Source organism: Salvelinus fontinalis, chromosome 20, assembly GCF_029448725.1.
Source record: "Salvelinus fontinalis isolate EN_2023a chromosome 20, ASM2944872v1, whole genome shotgun sequence".
Lineage (NCBI taxonomy): Eukaryota > Metazoa > Chordata > Actinopteri > Salmoniformes > Salmonidae > Salvelinus > Salvelinus fontinalis.
In genome coordinates this window covers 31,424,887-31,444,548 of record NC_074684.1, presented here as the reverse complement: position 1 = coordinate 31,444,548, position 19,662 = coordinate 31,424,887, and the positions used below count along the sequence as shown (strand labels likewise).

Here is a 19,662-nt window from a genome sequence, read left to right as displayed (position 1 = left end):
TGGCCAGTGATGGTGTCTTGTGAAAGACTCGCGTATGATTTGTGTTGATTAAATCAGTGGTTCTCAGCTCTTTCTTCAGGGATCCCCAACTGTTCCAGAGTTAGCACACCTGATTCAACTTGTCGATGAACACAATAATAACACCTACGGAATCTTCAAGACGTTCTACAAAGAACCTTTGAGATTGAGAAAGGTTCTTCATCAAACCATAAACATTCTGAAAAGAACCATTAAAAAGGGTTCAAAAAGGGTGCTATATTAACCTTTTTTTAATGGTTCTTTATAAAACCTTAGGAAAGGGTTGTTTAAAGCACCATACATGTTCCATTTTTAACCTTATGAGCATGGTTATATCGCCAAAAAGGGATCAGCTATGGTTACCAGCCAAATAACCCTTATTTGTCACCATACAGAGCCATTTGTTTTTAGTGTGTACCTCTCTACTCCCCCTACCCTTCTCCTCTCTTCCTCTAGCTACTCTCCTCCCTCTCTCCCACCTCTACCTATCTACTCCCCCTACCCTTCTCCTCTCTTCCTCTAGCTACTCTCCTCCCTCTCTTCCTCCCCCACCTTTAGCTATCTACTCCCCTCCTCTCTTCAACCCTTTCTCTTCTCCTCCCCTCCCTCTCTTCCTCCCCCACCTCTAGCTATATGCTCCCCTCCTCTCTTCAACCCTTTCTCCTCTCCTCTCCTCCCCTCCCTCTCTTCCTCCCCCACCTCTAGCTATCTACTCCCCTCCTCTCTTCAACCCTTTCTCTTCTCCTTCACTCCCCTCCTCTCTTCAACCCTTTCTCTTCTCCTCCCCCACCTCTAGCTATCTACTCCCTCCTCTCTTCAATCCTTTCTCCTCTCCTCCCCTCCCTCTCTTCCTCCCCCACCTCTAGCTATCTACTCCCCTCCTCTCTTCAACCCTTTCTCTTCTCCTCCCCTCCCTCTCTTCCTCCCCCACCTCTAGCTATCTACTCCCCTCCTCTCTTCAACCCTTTCTCTTCTCCTTCACTCCCCTCCTCTCTTCAACCCTTTCTCTTCTCCTCCCCTCCCTCTCTTCCTCCCCCACCTCTAGCTATCTACTCCCCTCCTCTCTTCAACCCTTTCTCCTCTCCTCCCCTCCCTCTCTTCTTCCCCCACCTCTAGCTATCTACTCCCCTCCTCTCTTCAACCCTTTCTCCTCTCCTCTCCTCTCCTCCCCTCCCTCTCTTCCTCCCCCACCTCTAGCTATCTACTCCCCTCCTCTCTTCAACCCTTTCTCTTCTCCTCTCCTCCCCTCCCTCTCTTCCTCCCCCACCTCTAGCTATCTACTCCCCTCCTCTCTTCAACCCTTTCTCCTCTCCTCCCCTCCCTCTCTTCCCCCCCCACCTCTAGCTATCTACTCCCCTCCCCTCCTCTCCTTCACTTCTCCAGCAACAACGCCTCCCTTACATTATTATTTGAAACCAAAACCTTTCTTTTTTTCTTATTCCTCTCCTCGTTCTTCTGAAATCGGTCCTTGTTCCAGGCGAAAGCTCTGGGATTTCCTCCCTCTCTCTCCTTCCCAGGCCAGCGCTGCAATTAAAGTTCTGAAAGAAGAAAGCCGCCCAGCTGTGAGCGAGGAAGTAGCTAGCCTCCATGTGGAACTGTAAGGGCGCCACTTAGTGACCACAGGTAGAAACTACACGCTGTTTATTCAGCTTTCCCCAATCCTCTCCTGGGTGACCCACCACCACACAGTCCACAGCTAGCCCTGCTCTAGCCTGGTCTCTGATCTGTTAGTGCAGTCTCCTATAGTTATGTTTGGCAACACAACAACCATAGGAGTTTGCTATACCAGGCTATACCACTGACACACTATTCAAGGGTTTGTTGATAAGTCCATGACATGAATAAGGTGTGTTTAGTGCAGGGCAAGGACAAAAATATAGACTGCCCATTACTGTAGGCTATCTAGGAAACAGTTGGTAAACAACAACACATCAACATACAGTTTGGTTCAGACAGATATAGACACAGACATAGACCACACAGATACATACATACAGTCTTCTGTTCCCCAAACAGCGGTCAGGTCGACTGTACAGGAATTACAACCCTTCAAGGTGAAACAATGTGCCTTATTTTGACCTAACCACAACAGAATGCCACACACACACACACACACACACACACACACACACACACACACACACACACACACACACACACACACACAGGAACATGAGGTGGCAGGAACATTGGGTGGCAGGAACATGGGGTGATATGAAGAAAATGTGAGGAATGTATCAAACAGCCTTGACTGTGCTTATCTTAGACCACATGTGGGCAGGGACATCCTCAAAGCACAACACATACACACACACATGAATACGTGGATTCCACCACCTATACACACACTCATGGAGAATGGTTTTCCATCAAGGACAAAGTTGGACAGCTGTTATGTTAGCTAGATGTTGTGGTGTAGTATTAATGTACGATGGGTTATGTTAGTGTAACCGATGTGAAATGGCTATCTAGGTAGCGGTGGTGCGCGCTAGCAGCCTTTCAGTCGGTGACGTTACTTGCTCTGAAACCTTGAAGCAGTGGTTCCCCTTGCTCTGCAAGGGCCGTGGCTTTTGTGGAGCGATGGGTAACAATGCTTCGTGGGTGACTGATGTTGATGTGTGCAGAGGGTCCCTGGTTCGCGCCCGGGTCGGGGCGAGGGGACGGACGTAAAGTTAAACTGTTACATTAGCTAGATGTTGTGGTGTAATATTAATGGACAATGGGTTATGTTAGCTAGATGTTGTGGTGTAATATTAATGTACAATGGGTTATGTTAGCTGGGTGTAATATTAATGTAGCAGCTGTATTACTGCCTGTATGATGGGCATGTGTACTGGTCATTCAAGCACACACACACACACACACACACACACACACACACACACACACACACACACACACACACACACACACACACACACACACACACACACACACACACACACACACACACACACACACACACACACACACACACACACACACACACACACACACACACACACAGGCACACACAGAGAGAGAGAGAAACACACACACACGCACAGTTGCAGACAGACAGACAGACAGACAGACAGACAGACAGACAGACAGACAGACAGAAAAGTATGTCTCAGCGTGACGTCCTTTGCAACCTGTACTGCTCTGTCCCGTCTTTATGGACTAAAAGACGCAGAGAAGTAATGGCTCTGGATATCACCATCTAGATAAGATTATAGTCTTTCACACTATCTTCTCTGTCAGGGAACTGTCGTCACAACCCTCACACCTGCATGTGTGAAGGCAGCACGAGTTCCAGTCTGGCCCGAGGGGAAAGTGGGAGGGAGGAGCAGCAGGAGTGTCAGTCTGGACCGAGGGGAAAGTGGGAGGGAGGAGCAGCAGGAGTGTCAGTCTGGCCCGAGGGGACAGTGGGAGGGAGGAGCAGCAGGAGCATCAGTCTGGCCCGAGGGGACAGTGGGAGGGAGGAGCAGCAGGAGCATCAGTCTGGCCCGAGGGGACAGTGGGAGGGAGGAGCAGCAGGAGCGTCAGTCTGGCCCGAGGGGACAGTGGGAGGGAGGAGCAGCAGGAGCGTCAGTTTGGCCCGAGGGGACAGTGGGAGGGAGGAGCAGCAGGAGCATCAGTCTGGCCCGAGGGGACAGTGGGAGGGAGGAGCAGCAGGAGCATCAGTCTGGCCCGAGGGGACAGTGGGAGGGAGGAGCAGCAGGAGCGTCAGTCTGGCCCGAGGGGACAGTGGGAGGGAGGAGCAGCAGGAGCATCAGTCTGGCCCGAGGGGACAGTGGGAGGGAGGAGCAGCAGGCGGTCATGTTATTTCACTGGAACATATGGTGATACTCAAGTGTGTCATTTACCTAGGACTACGGTGACCCAGAGGACCGGAACACACACACACATGTAGGAACGTGCAAGAACGCACAGACAAACAGTCACAGCGGGGTGTAACTCAAGCCTGTAATTTATATGGGTCTATGGGTGGTCCTAATATCTTGTGGCACAGCACAGTTCTCTCTCGCACGCATGAACACGCGCACACACACACACACACACACACACACACACACACACACACACACACACACACACACACACACACACACACACACACACACACACACACACACACACACACACACACAGAGAGATTGAGAGTTCAACAAATTTACAGATACGCATGGGTTTTGTCTTAAAAAAGAAATCACAGGCAGGGACATGATCACACGGAGAGAGACAAACGGAGACAGAGAGGAAGAGAGACAAACGGAGACAGAGAGGAAGAGAGACAAACGGAGACAGAGAGGAAGAGAGACAAACGGAGACAGAGAGGAAGAGAGACAAACGGAGACAGAGAGGAAGAGAGACAAACGGAGACAGAGAGGAAGAGAGAGAAAGACTAGATAGAACACAGAAAAGGAGAGAATGAGAGACAGAACATGAAAGAGAGCGATGAAGATATAACGCCTCATTTGTTAAGTTCTCCGTATTGTACAGTGCTCTCTGTTACTCTTTCTTGTACGGTCATTAGCAGAGTATACATGATCCCAATTTTAGATCCAAGACGGCGGCAATTTGAAACGTTTTTTGCTGAATTATAGGCACAATGAACCACGTCGCGTGTCGTAGTTTAATAATGGGTAGTGCTAAAAACAATGACATCATACCTGAATTCCTCCATCTATATACCATTATAGAAACTCATCTACAAAGGAAAGGTCGACGTTGGCACTATAAACTGTTGGGATAAATATTTTATTCTGTCACGGTGTCACATTTGTGTGAGTGCTGCGAGTGTGTGCATGCATATGTCTGTGTGTGGGCGCGTGTTTATGAGGATGTGTGGTCCATAATGAGTTGAGTAAACATCTGGCATTCCTGTATTACAGAGCGCTCCTGTAATGTGGAGAAATTACAGAGCGTAGGGGAGAGTCCAAGCACACACACAGATCACAGGCATGGCATTATAGGCTCCAAGGGTGTTTACCGACACAAACATCACCGGCATGACTTTACAGTGCTAACTGTAACTAACACTATGGAACATGTCATCTCAAAACCACATCGTTTTTCCACTCACTATAGGAAAAGTAAACTGCAGCAGGTGTCCAGTCACAGCTAGTTGGATGTAAACATCTACTCAAGGATATGAACATATTTGCCCTTCTTTTGCAAAGGAATCTTTTTCCCCTATGTGCTGCTGCGCTACGTTTAAGTAGATACTAAAAGTGCACATTAAGCAATACAATGCCTCATGAAAGCCATCAGTTTCAACAAAGCCGGTTCCGTTCAAAGTTATGGCACAACAGTGCCCCCTAGTGGCAATATGAAGTGTTCCAACATGGTAATTACATGGGAAAACTGCAAGCTCCTTGTAACGTTGTACAGTTAACTAAAACACAAAAAGGTCAAAGTAGCAGTTTCTTATTTGAATATGATGAGGTAGTGCAGGGCTGGCCAACCATCTTCCTGGAGAGCTACTGGCTTTTACTCTATCATGAAAAGGAAAATGAGCATGCCATCCTGGAATTTAAAACCTACTCAAATTTGATATATTTTGCATAAGACTTGACTTCCTATTTTTGCGTACACAAAAGACATACCAACTAGGACGTACTATGAAAATTTGGACATAGGCCTTCTCTCTGGGCTGGCACACTGTTCCATTGACTGAAGACCACACAGGAACACCTTATGAGGTTTAAGCTAGCCTTCTGAGATTGTCCTAATATGGCTCTTCCTGTCATCATTAATACTGAAATGGTAATTAGTACAGCTCTCAGTTCCTCTGAGATCACGTTCAGCGACCAACTAGCACTAATGCACACTTCACATGACTACAGACTAATTCTCACGGTCAAGTGCTTTGGCTCTGAAATCAATGCATTATAAAACAGTCATTGTTTGTCTAGAAAAATGGGACCTATCAAGTATCTTACAACATCATACACCATGTATTAAAAGGACAAGGGAAACATGTTTAATAGCTTTTTAATTTAGAAATGGATACTTGCAACTGCACATTGATATGCAAAACCACTTTCCAGACATACAAGACACGATGAAGCAAGCAGGTTACCACAGCTATGCAGACGGCTCCACCATTGTCCCTGGGAGATTCAGACTCCTCAACGTTCCTCTCCACCTCACCAGACATCATGCACATGGAGACAGGTGGAAGACCAAGGGACATCAAGTGTTGAAAGAGCTTAACAGGGGTGGCTGAACACTGTTCCTCAGAGGCAGCACTGTCTGGTGCTTTTCATCTCCCAGGCACTTCATCCATCTATTCATGTCACTAATTGCTCATGGAGTGAATAAACTAGATTTCCCCCCCCAACTTTATGTAATTTATTGATTTGACAGTAAAAACCAGAAGACACTACTGCCGGGGCTGCCCACCCGCTTACTGGAACTACCCACCCGCTTATTGAACTACCCACCCGCTTACTGGAATTATCCACCCGCTTACTGGAATTACCCACCCGCTTATTGAACTACCCACCCGCTTACTGGAACTGCCCACCCGCTTATTGAAGCTGCCCACCCGCTTATTGAACTACCCACCCGCTTATTGAACTACCCACCCGCTTACTGAACTACCCACCCCTGGTTGAGAGCGGGTTGGGGTGAGGGGTTAGGGGCATGTTCACTTGCTCATCTCTGTCTGCACCTCCTTAAGGATGTGCTCCTCCAGGGCTGTGGTGTCGTACTCTTTCAGCATGTCATACTCCAGCCAGGGCATCGCCCACTTCTGGGCGTGCTCCAGCTTCTCGGGCGACAGACACAGGTCGAATCGGATGCCCTGCACGTTGTACTTGGGCCGCTCCCAGCGCTTGGACCACGGCTTGGGCCGCATCCGCACTCTGATCTAGAGGGAAGAGAGGAACAGGTCAAACCAATACTGCCCTGCCCTGACAGGCCTCGGGTGATGAATCTGTACCAATCATAGCTTTAGCAATACATGTTCGGTATAAAATAAAAGGCCACTTCCATGTTATGTTAACTGACTTCAATTGTTAAGTGAAACACGTCTAAATATGAAGTGGCTCAGCATCGTGTTAAACAGAATTAATAACTCAAGTTTGATTTGAGCTGGCTAACAGCCATATCTGATGTCTATTCAGAGGTCAATATGACTGACTGATTGATAACTATGTGTTATGAGAGAGTGGAAGCCAGCCACTTACTTTATTGACGGGCACGTCCCCGGTGACAGAGTGGGGCACGGGCTTCATGTCCAAGTTCACGGTGCTGTACTCGGGCAGGGCGTCTCTCAGGTACATCAGATTGTTGTCCAGCCTTTTCTCCAGCTTCAGCACCTCCAGCTGCTGCAGCCGCGGGCTGTACATTTCATAGCAGATCTCAACTCCTGAGGGAGAGAGAGATACACTCAGCTAATGATTATCATGGCCTAGGGCACGTGTCAAATTCCTGTCCTAGAGGACCGAGAGCCTGCAAGTTTCTCCTTTGTACTTGATCGATCAATTAAGCTCACTGATTAGTTAGGAACTCCCCTCACCTGGTTGTCTAGGTCTTAATTGGACACAAATTGAAAAGAAGTAACAACAGCCAGCAGACAGAGCCCTCCAGGAAGTGTGTGCCACCCCTGGCCTTTAATCAGAGTTCACAGGCACACTAAATCAGGTCTGCCCAAACCTGGTCCTGGAGTCACCCTTCTGCTGCCATTCGCTACAATCCTGATCTAGAACACCTGATTCTAATACACTGAACAAAAACTAGACAACACAACATGCAACAATTTATATGATTTTACTGAGTTACAGTTCATGTCAGGAAATCAGTCAGTTGAAATAAATCCATTAGGCCCTAATCTATGGATTTCACATGACTGGGAATACAGATATGTATCTGTTGGTCACAGACACCTTAAATAAAGGTAGGGGTGTGGATCAGAAAACCAGTCAGTATCTGCTGTGACAACCGTTTGCCTCATGCAGCGTGACACATCTCCTTCACATATAGTTGATCAGGCTGTTGATTGTGGAATGTTGTCTCACTCTTCAATGGCTGTGTGAAGCTGCTGGATATTGGGGGGAATTGGAACACGCACAATGGGTGACATGTCTGGTGAGTATGCAGGCCATGGAAGAACTGGGACATTTTGAGCTTCCAGGAATTGTGTACAGATCCTTGCGACATTGAGCCGTGCATTATCATGCTGAAACATGAGGTGATGGCGGTGGATGAATGGCATGACTATGGGCCTCAGGATTTCATCACTATATCTCTGTGCTTTCAAATTGCAATCAATAAAATACAATTGTGTTCGTTGTCCGTAGCTTATGCCTGACCATAACATATCCCCACCACCACCATGGGGCACTCTGTTCACAACGTTGACATCAGCAAACCGCTCGCCAACACGACACCATACACGCTGTCTGCCATCTGCCCGGTACAGTTGAAACCGGGATTCATCTCTGAAGAGCACACTTCTCCAACATACCAGTTTCCATCATAGGTGAGCATTTTCCCACTGAAGCAGGTTACAACACTGAACTGCAGTTAGTTCAAGACCCTGATGAGGACGACGAGCATGCAGATGAGCTTCCCTGAGACTGTCTAACAGTTTGTGCAGAAATTCTTTGGTTGTGCAAACTCAGTTTCATCATCTGTCCGGGTGGCTGGTCTCAGACAACCCCGGAGGTGAAGAACCCGGATGTGGAGGCCCTGGGCTGGTGTGGTTACACATGGTCGGTGGTTGTGAGGCTGGTTGGATGTACTGCCAAATTCTCTAAAACGACGTTGGAGGGTTGCTTACGGTAGAGAAATTAACATGACATTTTCTGGCAACATCTCTGGTGGACCTTCCGGCAGTCAGCACGCCAATTGCACACTCCATCAAAACTTGAGACATCTGTGGCATTGTGTTGTGTGACAAAACTGCACATTTTACAGTGGCCTTTTGTCCCCAGCACAAGGTACACCTGTGTAATGATCATACTGTTCTTAATATGCCACACCTGTCAGGTGGATGGATTATTTGGCAAAGGAAAAATGCTCACTAACAGGGTTAACAGATTTGAGCACAACATTTTGGAGAAATAAGCTTTTTGTACATATGAAACATTTCTGGGATCTTTGAAACATGGGACCAACACTTTACATGACGCGTTTATATACATATATACACATATACATATATATATTTTTTGGGGTTCCGAATAAATTGCTGCTAACCAGGAGAGAGTGAAAGCATGCCTATTTAAAACATTTTTTATTGAACCTTTATTTAATTAGACAAGTCAGTAAAGAACAAATTATTATTTACAATGACGGCCTACACCGGCCAAACCCGGATGACGCTGGGCCAATTGTGCACCGCCCTATGGGACTGCCAATCACGGCCGGTTGTGATACAGCCTGAGATGCAGTGCCTTAGACCGCTGCGCTACACGGGAGCCTACCCAGTAGCTCTCCAGGACGTATTGGCCACCCATGTGCACTAAGTCATTGGAAACCGAGGTTCTACACTTCAGATTGAATAGTGTCACAATGGAAACCGAGGTTCTACACTTCAGATTGAATAGTGTCACAATGGAAACTGAGGTTCTACACTTCAGATTGGATAGTGTCACAATGGAAACTGAGGCTCTACACTTCAGATTGAATAGTGTCACAATGGAAACTGAGGTTCTACACTTCAGATTGAATAGTGTCACAATGGAAACTGAGGTTCTACACTTCAGATTGAATAGTGTCACAATGGAAACTGAGGCTCTACACTTCAGATTGAATAGTGTCACAATGGAAACTGAGGCTCTACACTTCAGATTGAATAGTGTCACAATGGAAACTGAGGCTCTACACTTCAGATTGAATAGTGTCACAATGGAAACTGAGGTTCTACACTACAGATTGAATAGTGTCACAATGGAAACTGAGGTTCTACACTTCAGATTGAATAGTGTCACAATGGAAACTAAGGCTCTACACTTCAGATTGAATAGTGTCACAATGGAAACTAAGGCTCTACACTTCAGATTGAATAGTGTCACAATGGAAACTAAGGTTCTACACTACAGATTGAATAGTGTCACAATGGAAACTGAGGTTCTACACTTCAGATTGAATAGTGTCACAATGGAAACTAAGGTTCTACACTACAGATTGAATAGTGTCACAATGGAAACTGAGGTTCTACACTTCAGATTGAATAGTGTCACAATGGAAACTGAGGCTCTACACTTCAGATTGAATAGTGTCACAATGGAAACTGAGGTTCTACACTTCAGATTGAATAGTGTCACGACTGATGTTTCAGACTCATCCAACGGAGATATTTATCCAGTAAGCAACATAACCTTCTATACCACTGATTTAACCTCCAGAAGAGCCTTGGCGGTGCAAACACGCACACACTCTCTCTTCACATGAGAACTGCTGTGGACTTCATGAGTATCCCCACCTTGGCCGTCGATGATATTCCTAAGGACAAATGTGGCTCCCAGTCCATGGCCACCTCTCTGGATGCAGATGCCCATAAAGCTGTTGGTTTTACCGCTGGCGTGAGGGTCCGCCATGGTCACAGCTAAGACACTTCCTGCAAAACACAACGACTAATTTAAGTCTATCAAAATCAACCCATTCATTTGATAACTCCTTTAAAAAGATAAAAGGCCAGTATCTCTCCTCATAATGTGATGAGATACAATACAGTGCCTTCGGAAGGTATTCAGACACCTTCCTTTTTCCACATTTTGTAACGTTACAGCCTTATTCAAAAATGGATTTAAATGTTTTTCCTCAAATTTACACACAATATCCCATAACGACAAAGCGAAAACAGGCATTTATAATTTTTTGCAAATTTTTTGCAAATATAAAAAATAAATTACAGAAATAGCTTAAATACATAAGCATTCAGACCCTTTGCTCTGATACTTGAAATTGAGCTCAGGTGCATCCTGTTTCCACTTATCATCCTTGAGAAGTTTCTACAACTTGCAGTCTACCTGTGGTAAATTCAATTGATTGAACATGATTTGGAAAGGCACACACCTGTCTATATAAAGTCCCACAGTTGACAGTGCATATCAGAGCGAAAACCAAGCAATGAGGTCGAAGGAATTGTCCATAGAGCTCCGAGACAGGACTGTGTCGAGGCACAGATCTGGGGAAGGGTACCAAAACATTCCTACCGCATTGAATGTCCCCAAGAACACAGTGGCCTCCATCATTCTTAAATGGAAGAAGTTTGGAACCACCAAGACTCTTCCTAGAGCTGGCCACCCGGCCAAACTGAGCAATCGGGGGAGAAGGTAGGCCCAAGAACTGGATGGTCATGCTGACAGAGCTCCAGAGTTCCTCTGTGGAGATGGGAGAACCTTCCTGAAGGACAACCATCTCTGCAGCACTCCACCAATCAGGCCTTCATGGTAGTGGCCAGACGGAAGCCACTCCTCAGTAAAAGGCACATGACAGCCTGCTGGAGTTTGTCAAAAGGCACCTAAAAGACTCTCAGACCATGAGAAACAAGATTCTCTGGTCTGATGAAACCATTTAACTCTTTGGCCTGAATGCCAAGCACCACGTCTGGAGGAAACCTGGCACCATCCCTACAGTGAAGCATGGTGGTGGCAGCATCATGCTGTGGGAATGTTTTTCAGTGGCAGAGACTGGATGACTAGTCAGGATCGAAGGAGAGATTAACAGAGCGAAGTACAGAGAGATACTTGATGAAAACCTGCTCCAGAGCGCTCAGGACCTCAGACTGGGACGAAGGTTCACTTTCCAAAAGGACAATGACCCTAAGCACACAGTCAAGACAACGTAGAAGTGGCTTCGGGACAAGTCTCTGAATGTCCTTGAGTGGCATAGCCAGAGCTCGGACTTGAAACCATTCAAACATCTCTGGAGAGACCTGTAAATAGCTGTGCAGCGACACTCCCCATCCAACCTGACAGAGCTTGAGAGGATCTGTAGAGAAGAACGGGAGAAACTTCCCAGATGCAGGTGAGCCAAACTTGTAGCGTCATACCCAAGAAGTCTCAAGGCTGTAATCTCTGCCAAAGGTGCTTCAACAAAGTACTGAGTAAAGGGTCTGAATACTTATGTAAATATAATACTTAATTTACTTATGTAAATGTAAAATCAGTTATATATTTCTAAAGACAGTTTTTGTTTTGTCATTATGGGGTATTGTGTGTAGATTGATGAGGGGAAAACATGTTTTATTCAATTTTAGAATAAGGCTGTAACGTAAAAAACATGGGAAAAGTCAAGGGTTCTGAATACTTTCTGTTTTTTTGTATATGGTATACCATATTAGTAAATATTACATTGTAATTTTTCATTGGAGCTGGTGTTTTGTAAATGTCTAGTATAGCAGAGAGAGCTTGCAGTCTTTCTGCAATTTGAAAATTAAACTGAACACACACACACGACCTGTATGCAGACTCCTAATTTGCAGAGCTCCACCTGTCGAACAGGAGGGTGTAAAGCTCACAACACAACAGCATACAGATATTCAGCAATGCTCTTAGCATTCGGTCTAAGTAATACATTTGCCAATTCAATGGATTTATAATTGTTGGAAATAAATAAGCAGAAGACAAAGAGACGGCATGAAGTATTCTAAACTTTGATATCCAAGTTCAACTGACTCTACTGCTCTTTTCAAAACATTTTCAAAAGTTAAAGTAAACCTTAATTTACAGGAGAGACTGTGGTGAAACAATGACCTCTAAACCTTTCCTTCCTGAGGAGGATCTCTGCTGTCCTGTGTACACACAGCGTCTGCAAAGTTTGTCTGAAGGAATTCTGGAAACAGAAGGGAAGTCAGGAATGTCCAATGTGCCAGAAAATAATGTCAATGGACGACCCTCCATGTAACCTGTCCACCCTCCTCCCTTCCCCATGGGCTAAGTCTGTCTTCTGTGCGCGGCTCTGCAGCCCATCCCGTTCCCCCTGCCTTGAACCCTACTTTTAGTGGATAAACCCTGGAGAACTGCAAGGCAATCCGATTGTGCGCCGCTCGGGAGCCATGACCAATATAACCATGACCAATATAACTGTCCTGCTAATAACAGGGTTAATAATATATCTGTGAGAATATCCAAGGGGCTTTTATATAATTCTAAATTAATAATAATAATCGCTTTGTTTAAAAAATAACATTTTGGAGATGATTTCCTTTTCAAATAATGTTTAGTTTCTATTTAGGTTTATGTCCATTCATTGTCAGACACAGTAGGAGCCAATAGCACAATCAGTGCTCTAACTCCCCCTTGTGGTGGTCTGGAGCAATGAAGTGGTGACGCAGGGTACCGTACTAAATCACAAATTACCTCTATGTCCCGCAGCATAATCACAAAACTTCTAGTGGAGCAACCACTGTAGGGGATACATTGGCTGTGGCTTGTAGGGGATGTGTTACCAAACTGGACGCAACATGCCCCTGTGTTGAAGCCTAATTGATGTATTCAAAGTAATATTCATAGTATGCCGGTATTCATATTTCCATCAATGTTCTTGTTATTTTATAAATATATTTTATAATTGTTTTATTCTGTCCATACTTAGTTTAGCACCTGATGTTTATGTCCCAATAAACAGACTTACTGAAAAATATATCTTCAAATACAATGATAATTAATAAATGATTAAACAAAGATCAGTGTTTTTATTATGTCACGAGGGGTGGTAGGAGTTGGCAATGTTTTATTTATTTATTATGTTGTTGGGAAATGAAGAGACTCATTCCTGATGTTGCAAGGAATACCGGTACTGACTGAAATTAAAGTTACCTCATTATAGAACCCAAAAATATTCCTGGACACGGTTACCTGTGGAAATTAGTTGTTAGCTAAATATGGTACAACTCATCTTTTCTCAAGTGTACTGAGACTTGTGTTTTTGTTGTACATTGTCCCTGTTCAATAAACCTACAGTATATAAAACATTGTCCCTGTTCAATAACCCTACAGTATATAAAACATTGTCCCTGTTCAATAAACCTACAGTATATGAAACATTGTCCCTGTTTAATAAACCTACTGAACAAAAATATAAAATCAACATGCAACAATTGCAATGATTTTACTGAGTTACAGCTCATACAAGGAAATCAGTCAATTGAAAAAAATTCATTAGGCCCTAATCTATAAATTTCACATGATGGGCAGGAGTCCACCCACTGGAGAGCCAGACCCAGCCAATCAGAATGAGCCTTTCCCGATAAAAGGGCTTTGTTATAGACAGAAATACTCCTCGGTTTCATCAGTTGTCTAGACAGAAATACTCCTCGGTTTCATCAGTTGTCTAAGTGGCTGGTTTCAGACGATCCCGCAGGTGAAGAAGCCGGAGGTGGAGGTCCTAGGCTGGCATGGTTACATGTGGTCTGTGGTTGTGAGGCCAGTTGGACGTACTTCCAAATTCTCTAAAAAGACTTCAGGTGGCTTATGGTAGAGAAATGAACATTAAATGCTCTGGCAACAGATCTGGTGGACATTCCTGCAGTCAGCATGCCAATTGCAATCTGTGGCATGGCGTGACAAAACTGCACATTTTAGAGTGGCCTTTTATTGTCCCCAGCACAAGGTGCACTTGTGTAATGATCAGGCTGTTTAATCAGCTTATTGATATGCCACACCTGTCAGGTGGATGGATTATCTTGGCAAATGAGAAATTCTCACTAACAGGGATGTAAACAAATTTGTGCACAGAATGAGAGAAATAAGCTTTTTGTGAGTATTGAACATTTCTGGAGTCTTATTCTAGCTCATGAAACATGGGACCAACACCTTACATGTTTGCGTTTATATTTTTGTTCAGTATATATAAAACATTGACCCTGTTCAAATAAAAGTATATAAAAAAAATGGAGGCCGTCCATTTGATCGTTAGGTGGCAGTGGGCACTGAAAATCCTTGTATAATTTCATCGCTCATTTTTGCTAAATGAGACCCAAACGGGAAGAAGAGGAGGATGTTTGTGTGACAGAGATAAGACTGTCTCATAAGCTCGAGGTGCCATCACAACAGATCCTTTTCGGGGTCGCATAACTGGTTGTTTTTTTTTGTCAACCTGGCGGTCACGTGTATTGGCGAAGTAATCGAAATGTTGCTGGTTCCCTGAGCCGACTAGGTGAAAAATCTTTCAATGTGCCCTTGAGCAAGGCACTTAACCCTAATTACTCCTGTAAGTCACTCTGGATAAGTGTGTCTACTAAAATGTAAAAATACAGCCAAACAGCAGCCTCTTGAACTCTCACAGACCCTCTTTGGCGTGTGGACATTTGTTTTTCCTACCATTATAAAGGAGACAACTGAAGCAGGGAAAGCGTTTTAAATTCCTCACACCAGTGTTTCTAAAACAACTGGTGTGTTTTAGGATGGAGGCTCCATAGCTGTATGATCTGTAACTGCTACAGTGTAGTTTAGTAGGATGAAGGCTCTATAGCTGTATGGATCTGTAACTGCTACAGTGTAGTTTAGTAGGATGGAGGCTCTATATCTGTATGGATCTGTAACTACTACAGTGTAGTTTAGTAGTATGGAGGCTCTATAGCTGTATGGATCTGTAACTACTACAGTGTAGTTTAGTAGGATGGAGGCTGTATGGATCTGTAACTGCTACAGTGTAGTTTAGTAGGATGGAGGCTCTATAGCTGTATGGATCTGTAACTGCTACAGTGTAGTTTAGTAGGATGGAGGCTCTATAGCTGTATGGATCTGTAACTACTACAGTGTAGTTTAGTAGGATGGAGGCTCTATAGCTGTATGGATCTAACTGCTACAGTGTAGTTTAGTAGGATGGAGGCTCTATAGCTGTATGGATCTAACTGCTACAGTGTAGTTTAGTAGGATGGAGGCTCTATAGCTGTATGGATCTAACTGCTACAGTGTAGTTTAGTAGGATGGAGGCTCCATAGCTGTATGGATCTAACTGCTACAGTGTAGTTTAGTAGGATGGAGGCTCTATAGCTGTATGGATCTAACTGCTACAGTGTAGTTTAGTAGGATGGAGGCTCTATAGCTGTATGATCTGTAACTACTACAGTGTAGTTTAGTAGGATGGAGGCTGTATGGATCTGTAACTGCTACAGTGTAGTTTAGTAGGATGGAGGCTCTATAGCGGTATGGATCTGTAACTACTACAGTGTAGTTTAGTAGGATGGAGGCTGTATGGATCTGTAACTGCTACAGTGTAGTTTAGTAGGATGGAGGCTGTATGGATCTGTAACTACTACAGTGTAGTTTAGTAGGATGGAGGCTGTATGGATCTGTAACTGCTACAGTGTAGTTTAGTAGGATGGAGGCTCTATAGCGGTATGGATCTGTAACTACTACAGTGTAGTTTAGTAGGATGGAGGCTCTATAGCTGTATGATCTGTAACTACTACAGTGTAGTTTAGTAGGATGGAGGCTGTATGGATCTGTAACTGCTACAGTGTAGTTTAGTAGGATGGAGGCTCTATAGCGGTATGGATCTGTAACTACTACAGTGTAGTTTAGTAGGATGGAGGCTCTATAGCTGTATGGATCTGTAACTGCTACAGTGTAGTTTACTAGGATGGAGGCTCTATATCTGTATGGATCTGTAACTGCTACAGTGTAGTTTAGTAGGATGGAGGCTCTATATCTGTATGGATCTGTAACTGCTACAGTGTAGTTTAGTAGGATGGAGGCTCTATAGCTGTATGATCTGTAACTACTACAGTGTAGTTTAGTAGTATGGAGGCTCTATAGCTGTATGGATCTGTAACTGCTACAGTGTAGTTTAGTAGGATGGAGGCTGTATGGATCTGTAACTGCTACAGTGTAGTTTAGTAGAATGGAGGCTCATAGCTGTATGGATCTGTAACTGCTACAGTGTAGTTTAGTAGGATGGAGGCTCCATAGCTGTATGGATCTGTAACTGCTACAGTGTAGTTTAGTAGGATGGAGGCTGTATGGATCTGTAACTGCTACAGTGTAGTTTAGTAGGATGGAGGCTCTATAGCTGTATGATCTGTAACTACTACAGTGTAGTTTAGTAGGATGGAGGCTCTATAGCTGTATGGATCTGTAACTGCTACAGTGTAGTTTAGTAGGATGGAGGCTCTATATCTGTATGGATCTGTAACTGCTACAGTGTAGTTTAGTAGGATGGAGGCTCTATAGCTGTATGGATCTGTAACTACTACAGTGTAGTTTAGTAGGATGGAGGCTGTATGGATCTGTAACTGCTACAGTGTAGTTTAGTAGGATGGAGGCTGTATGGATCTGTAACTGCTACAGTGTAGTTTAGTAGTATGGAGGCTCTATATCTGTATGGATCTGTAACTGCTACAGTGTAGTTTAGTAGGATGGAGGCTGTATGGATCTGTAACTGCTACAGTGTAGTTTAGTAGGATGGAGGCTCTATAGCTGTATGATCTGTAACTACTACAGTGTAGTTCAGTAGGATGGAGGCTCTATAGCTGTATGGATCTGTAACTGCTACAGTGTAGTTTAGTAGGATGGAGGCTCTATAGCTGTATGGATCTGTAACTGCTACAGTGTAGTTTAGTAGGATGGAGGCTCTATAGCTGTATGATCTGTAACTACTACAGTGTAGTTTAGTAGGATGGAGGCTCTATAGCTGTATGGATCTGTAACTGCTACAGTGTAGTTTAGTAGGATGGAGCCTCTATATCTGTATGGATCTGTAACTGCTACAGTGTAGTTTAGTAGGATGGAGGCTCTATAGCTGTATGATCTGTAACTACTACAGTGTAGTTTAGTAGGATGGAGGCGCCATAGCTGTATGGATCTGTAACTGCTACAGTGTAGTTTACTAGGATGGAGGCTGTATGGCTCTGTAACTGCTACAGAAAGCACATATTTTTTATTTAAACGATTCTTTCTTGCTGATGAAAGAGAAAGGCTGTTTGTCTTGAAAGCCGTAGCACAAGCGTCGGGATTGTAGTTCACGAGGCAGTCGCGGGCAAAGTTAATGGCTGAGAACTGTAGGGAGGAGGCAGATTGACGCCTAGAGTTTGAGAGAGCTAGCTAGTAGCCTAGATAGGATGGTGTGTATTGAAGTCTCATATATACACCAACTGTCTCAAAAGGTCTCTTACCAACATAAAACTCTGGAATGTTGAGCACTTTCCTCCTCTGGATCATGTCTTTGCGCTCAATGGAGAACTTCAGTGGGTTTATTCTCTGTCGGGGAGGGATGAATTCTGGACTCAGGAACCTGTATTCAAAGACAGAACCAAAGCAGGAATGGGATGATATCATGTTGCATAATTGCTGATAAAACAAGAGGAATTGCAAAAGGAACCTAACTATAAATCACATTGCAGTTTGTGTTATCATGCCAATGTTTGACAATGACAGAAATGGAGTTGGCAAGAACAACTATAGGACCAGGTCAGCATCACATCACCATGTGTTCACAGCTTGTTAGCTAGAATGTTCTTACTTTCGCAGTGAAGCCTCGGACTGTGTTTTGTCAATGATGACAGGTTTTGGTGGAGGGGTGAATTTTGTTGGCTTGCCACCGTCACTCCCCTGTGCGAGGCAACGCATAGATGTGGACAAGAAACCTAAGGAGGAAACAAACGACTCAGTCTGTTTATAATATTAAACATTTTAATAGCAATGTCGAACTAAAACAGCAGCTAACTAGCTAACACCAATGTAATTTTGTAACACAGTGACTAGCTAGCTAGCTAACGTAGCTAACTAGCAACGTTTAGGGCATTTGGGGCTAAATCTTGCTAAGGAATACCCAACACATTGTTAGCAACCCTTCGAGATACACTTATTTTATCATTCCATGTGACTTACGTTCATTTTGCTGTTGTATATTCCGTAACAGCCTTATTGAAAACGTAACTTTGTCAAGCCTTCTCGTGCAAGCAGCCATATTGGATGCTGACCTTCGCTGTCACATGTGAATTGTTACGGAAGCCGAAAAGGGATGTGTCTCAAGAGACGCAACATGCACATCATCCTTTCATCCACACGATGTCACTAAATATATAGGCTACATCAAAGAGCCACCGACAAACATGACAAGGAGGAGGCGTAGGAGGAAGAGGAGGATGGTGGTGTTGAATCATTTCAGCCTTTCAATCAGTCATAATAATTTCAGTTGATTCCAATGCCGAAGATATAACCTACTGTGCTTTAGCAATGAGGAGGATCCACTGAAGGAGAGCTTGAACTACTGCCCTGTGGTTACAGTGTGAGTAGCCTGCCCTACACTACCATCTGGGAAATAAAAGCCTGGGCCTCTTGGTACAGGCAGTGTACCTTGCCATACAGATGCTACACTATTCCCACCCTGCATCCAAACCCCAATGCGAACCAGGGAACATTTCCAACTAGGTTCTGAGGGATTCCATCAATGTAGCAATTAAAGAGGATCAGACAGTGCCATGTTTAAACCATGCCTCTTGGCCAGGGTTTCCCAAACTACACATTTCTTCTTTTTTTTGTGCACCGACACCCATTGGGGTCCCCAGGACCGAGTTTGGGAAACGCTGGCCAAGAGGCATCCTTCTCACAAACACAGTGGCGACCCGTCATTCTGGGCCCAACTGTTTTGAGCCCCAATTTTTAGCAGAAAAAGTTTTTTTGCAAACAATGTAAAAAATATATATACACTACCGTTCAAAGGTTTGGGCTTACTTAGAAATGTTTTTGTTTTTGAAAG

The 19,662-nt window shown here is 44.4% G+C and overlaps 1 protein-coding gene across 1 annotated transcript; it reads right to left on the bottom strand.

Annotated features, from left to right (window-relative positions):
* Positions 1 to 5,981: 5,981 nt before the first annotated feature.
* Positions 5,982 to 18,908, bottom strand: mrpl19 (mitochondrial ribosomal protein L19). The gene is made up of 6 exons (XM_055873220.1): positions 18,792 to 18,908; positions 18,424 to 18,547; positions 18,077 to 18,195; positions 10,439 to 10,573; positions 7,197 to 7,378; positions 5,982 to 6,877 (listed from the first exon to the last, which is right to left on the bottom strand). Exons 1-6 carry the CDS (start codon positions 18,868 to 18,870, stop codon positions 6,656 to 6,658), a joined length of 861 nt encoding a protein of 286 aa, XP_055729195.1. The 5' UTR covers positions 18,871 to 18,908; the 3' UTR covers positions 5,982 to 6,655.
* Between the last annotated feature and the right edge of the window lie 754 nt (positions 18,909 to 19,662).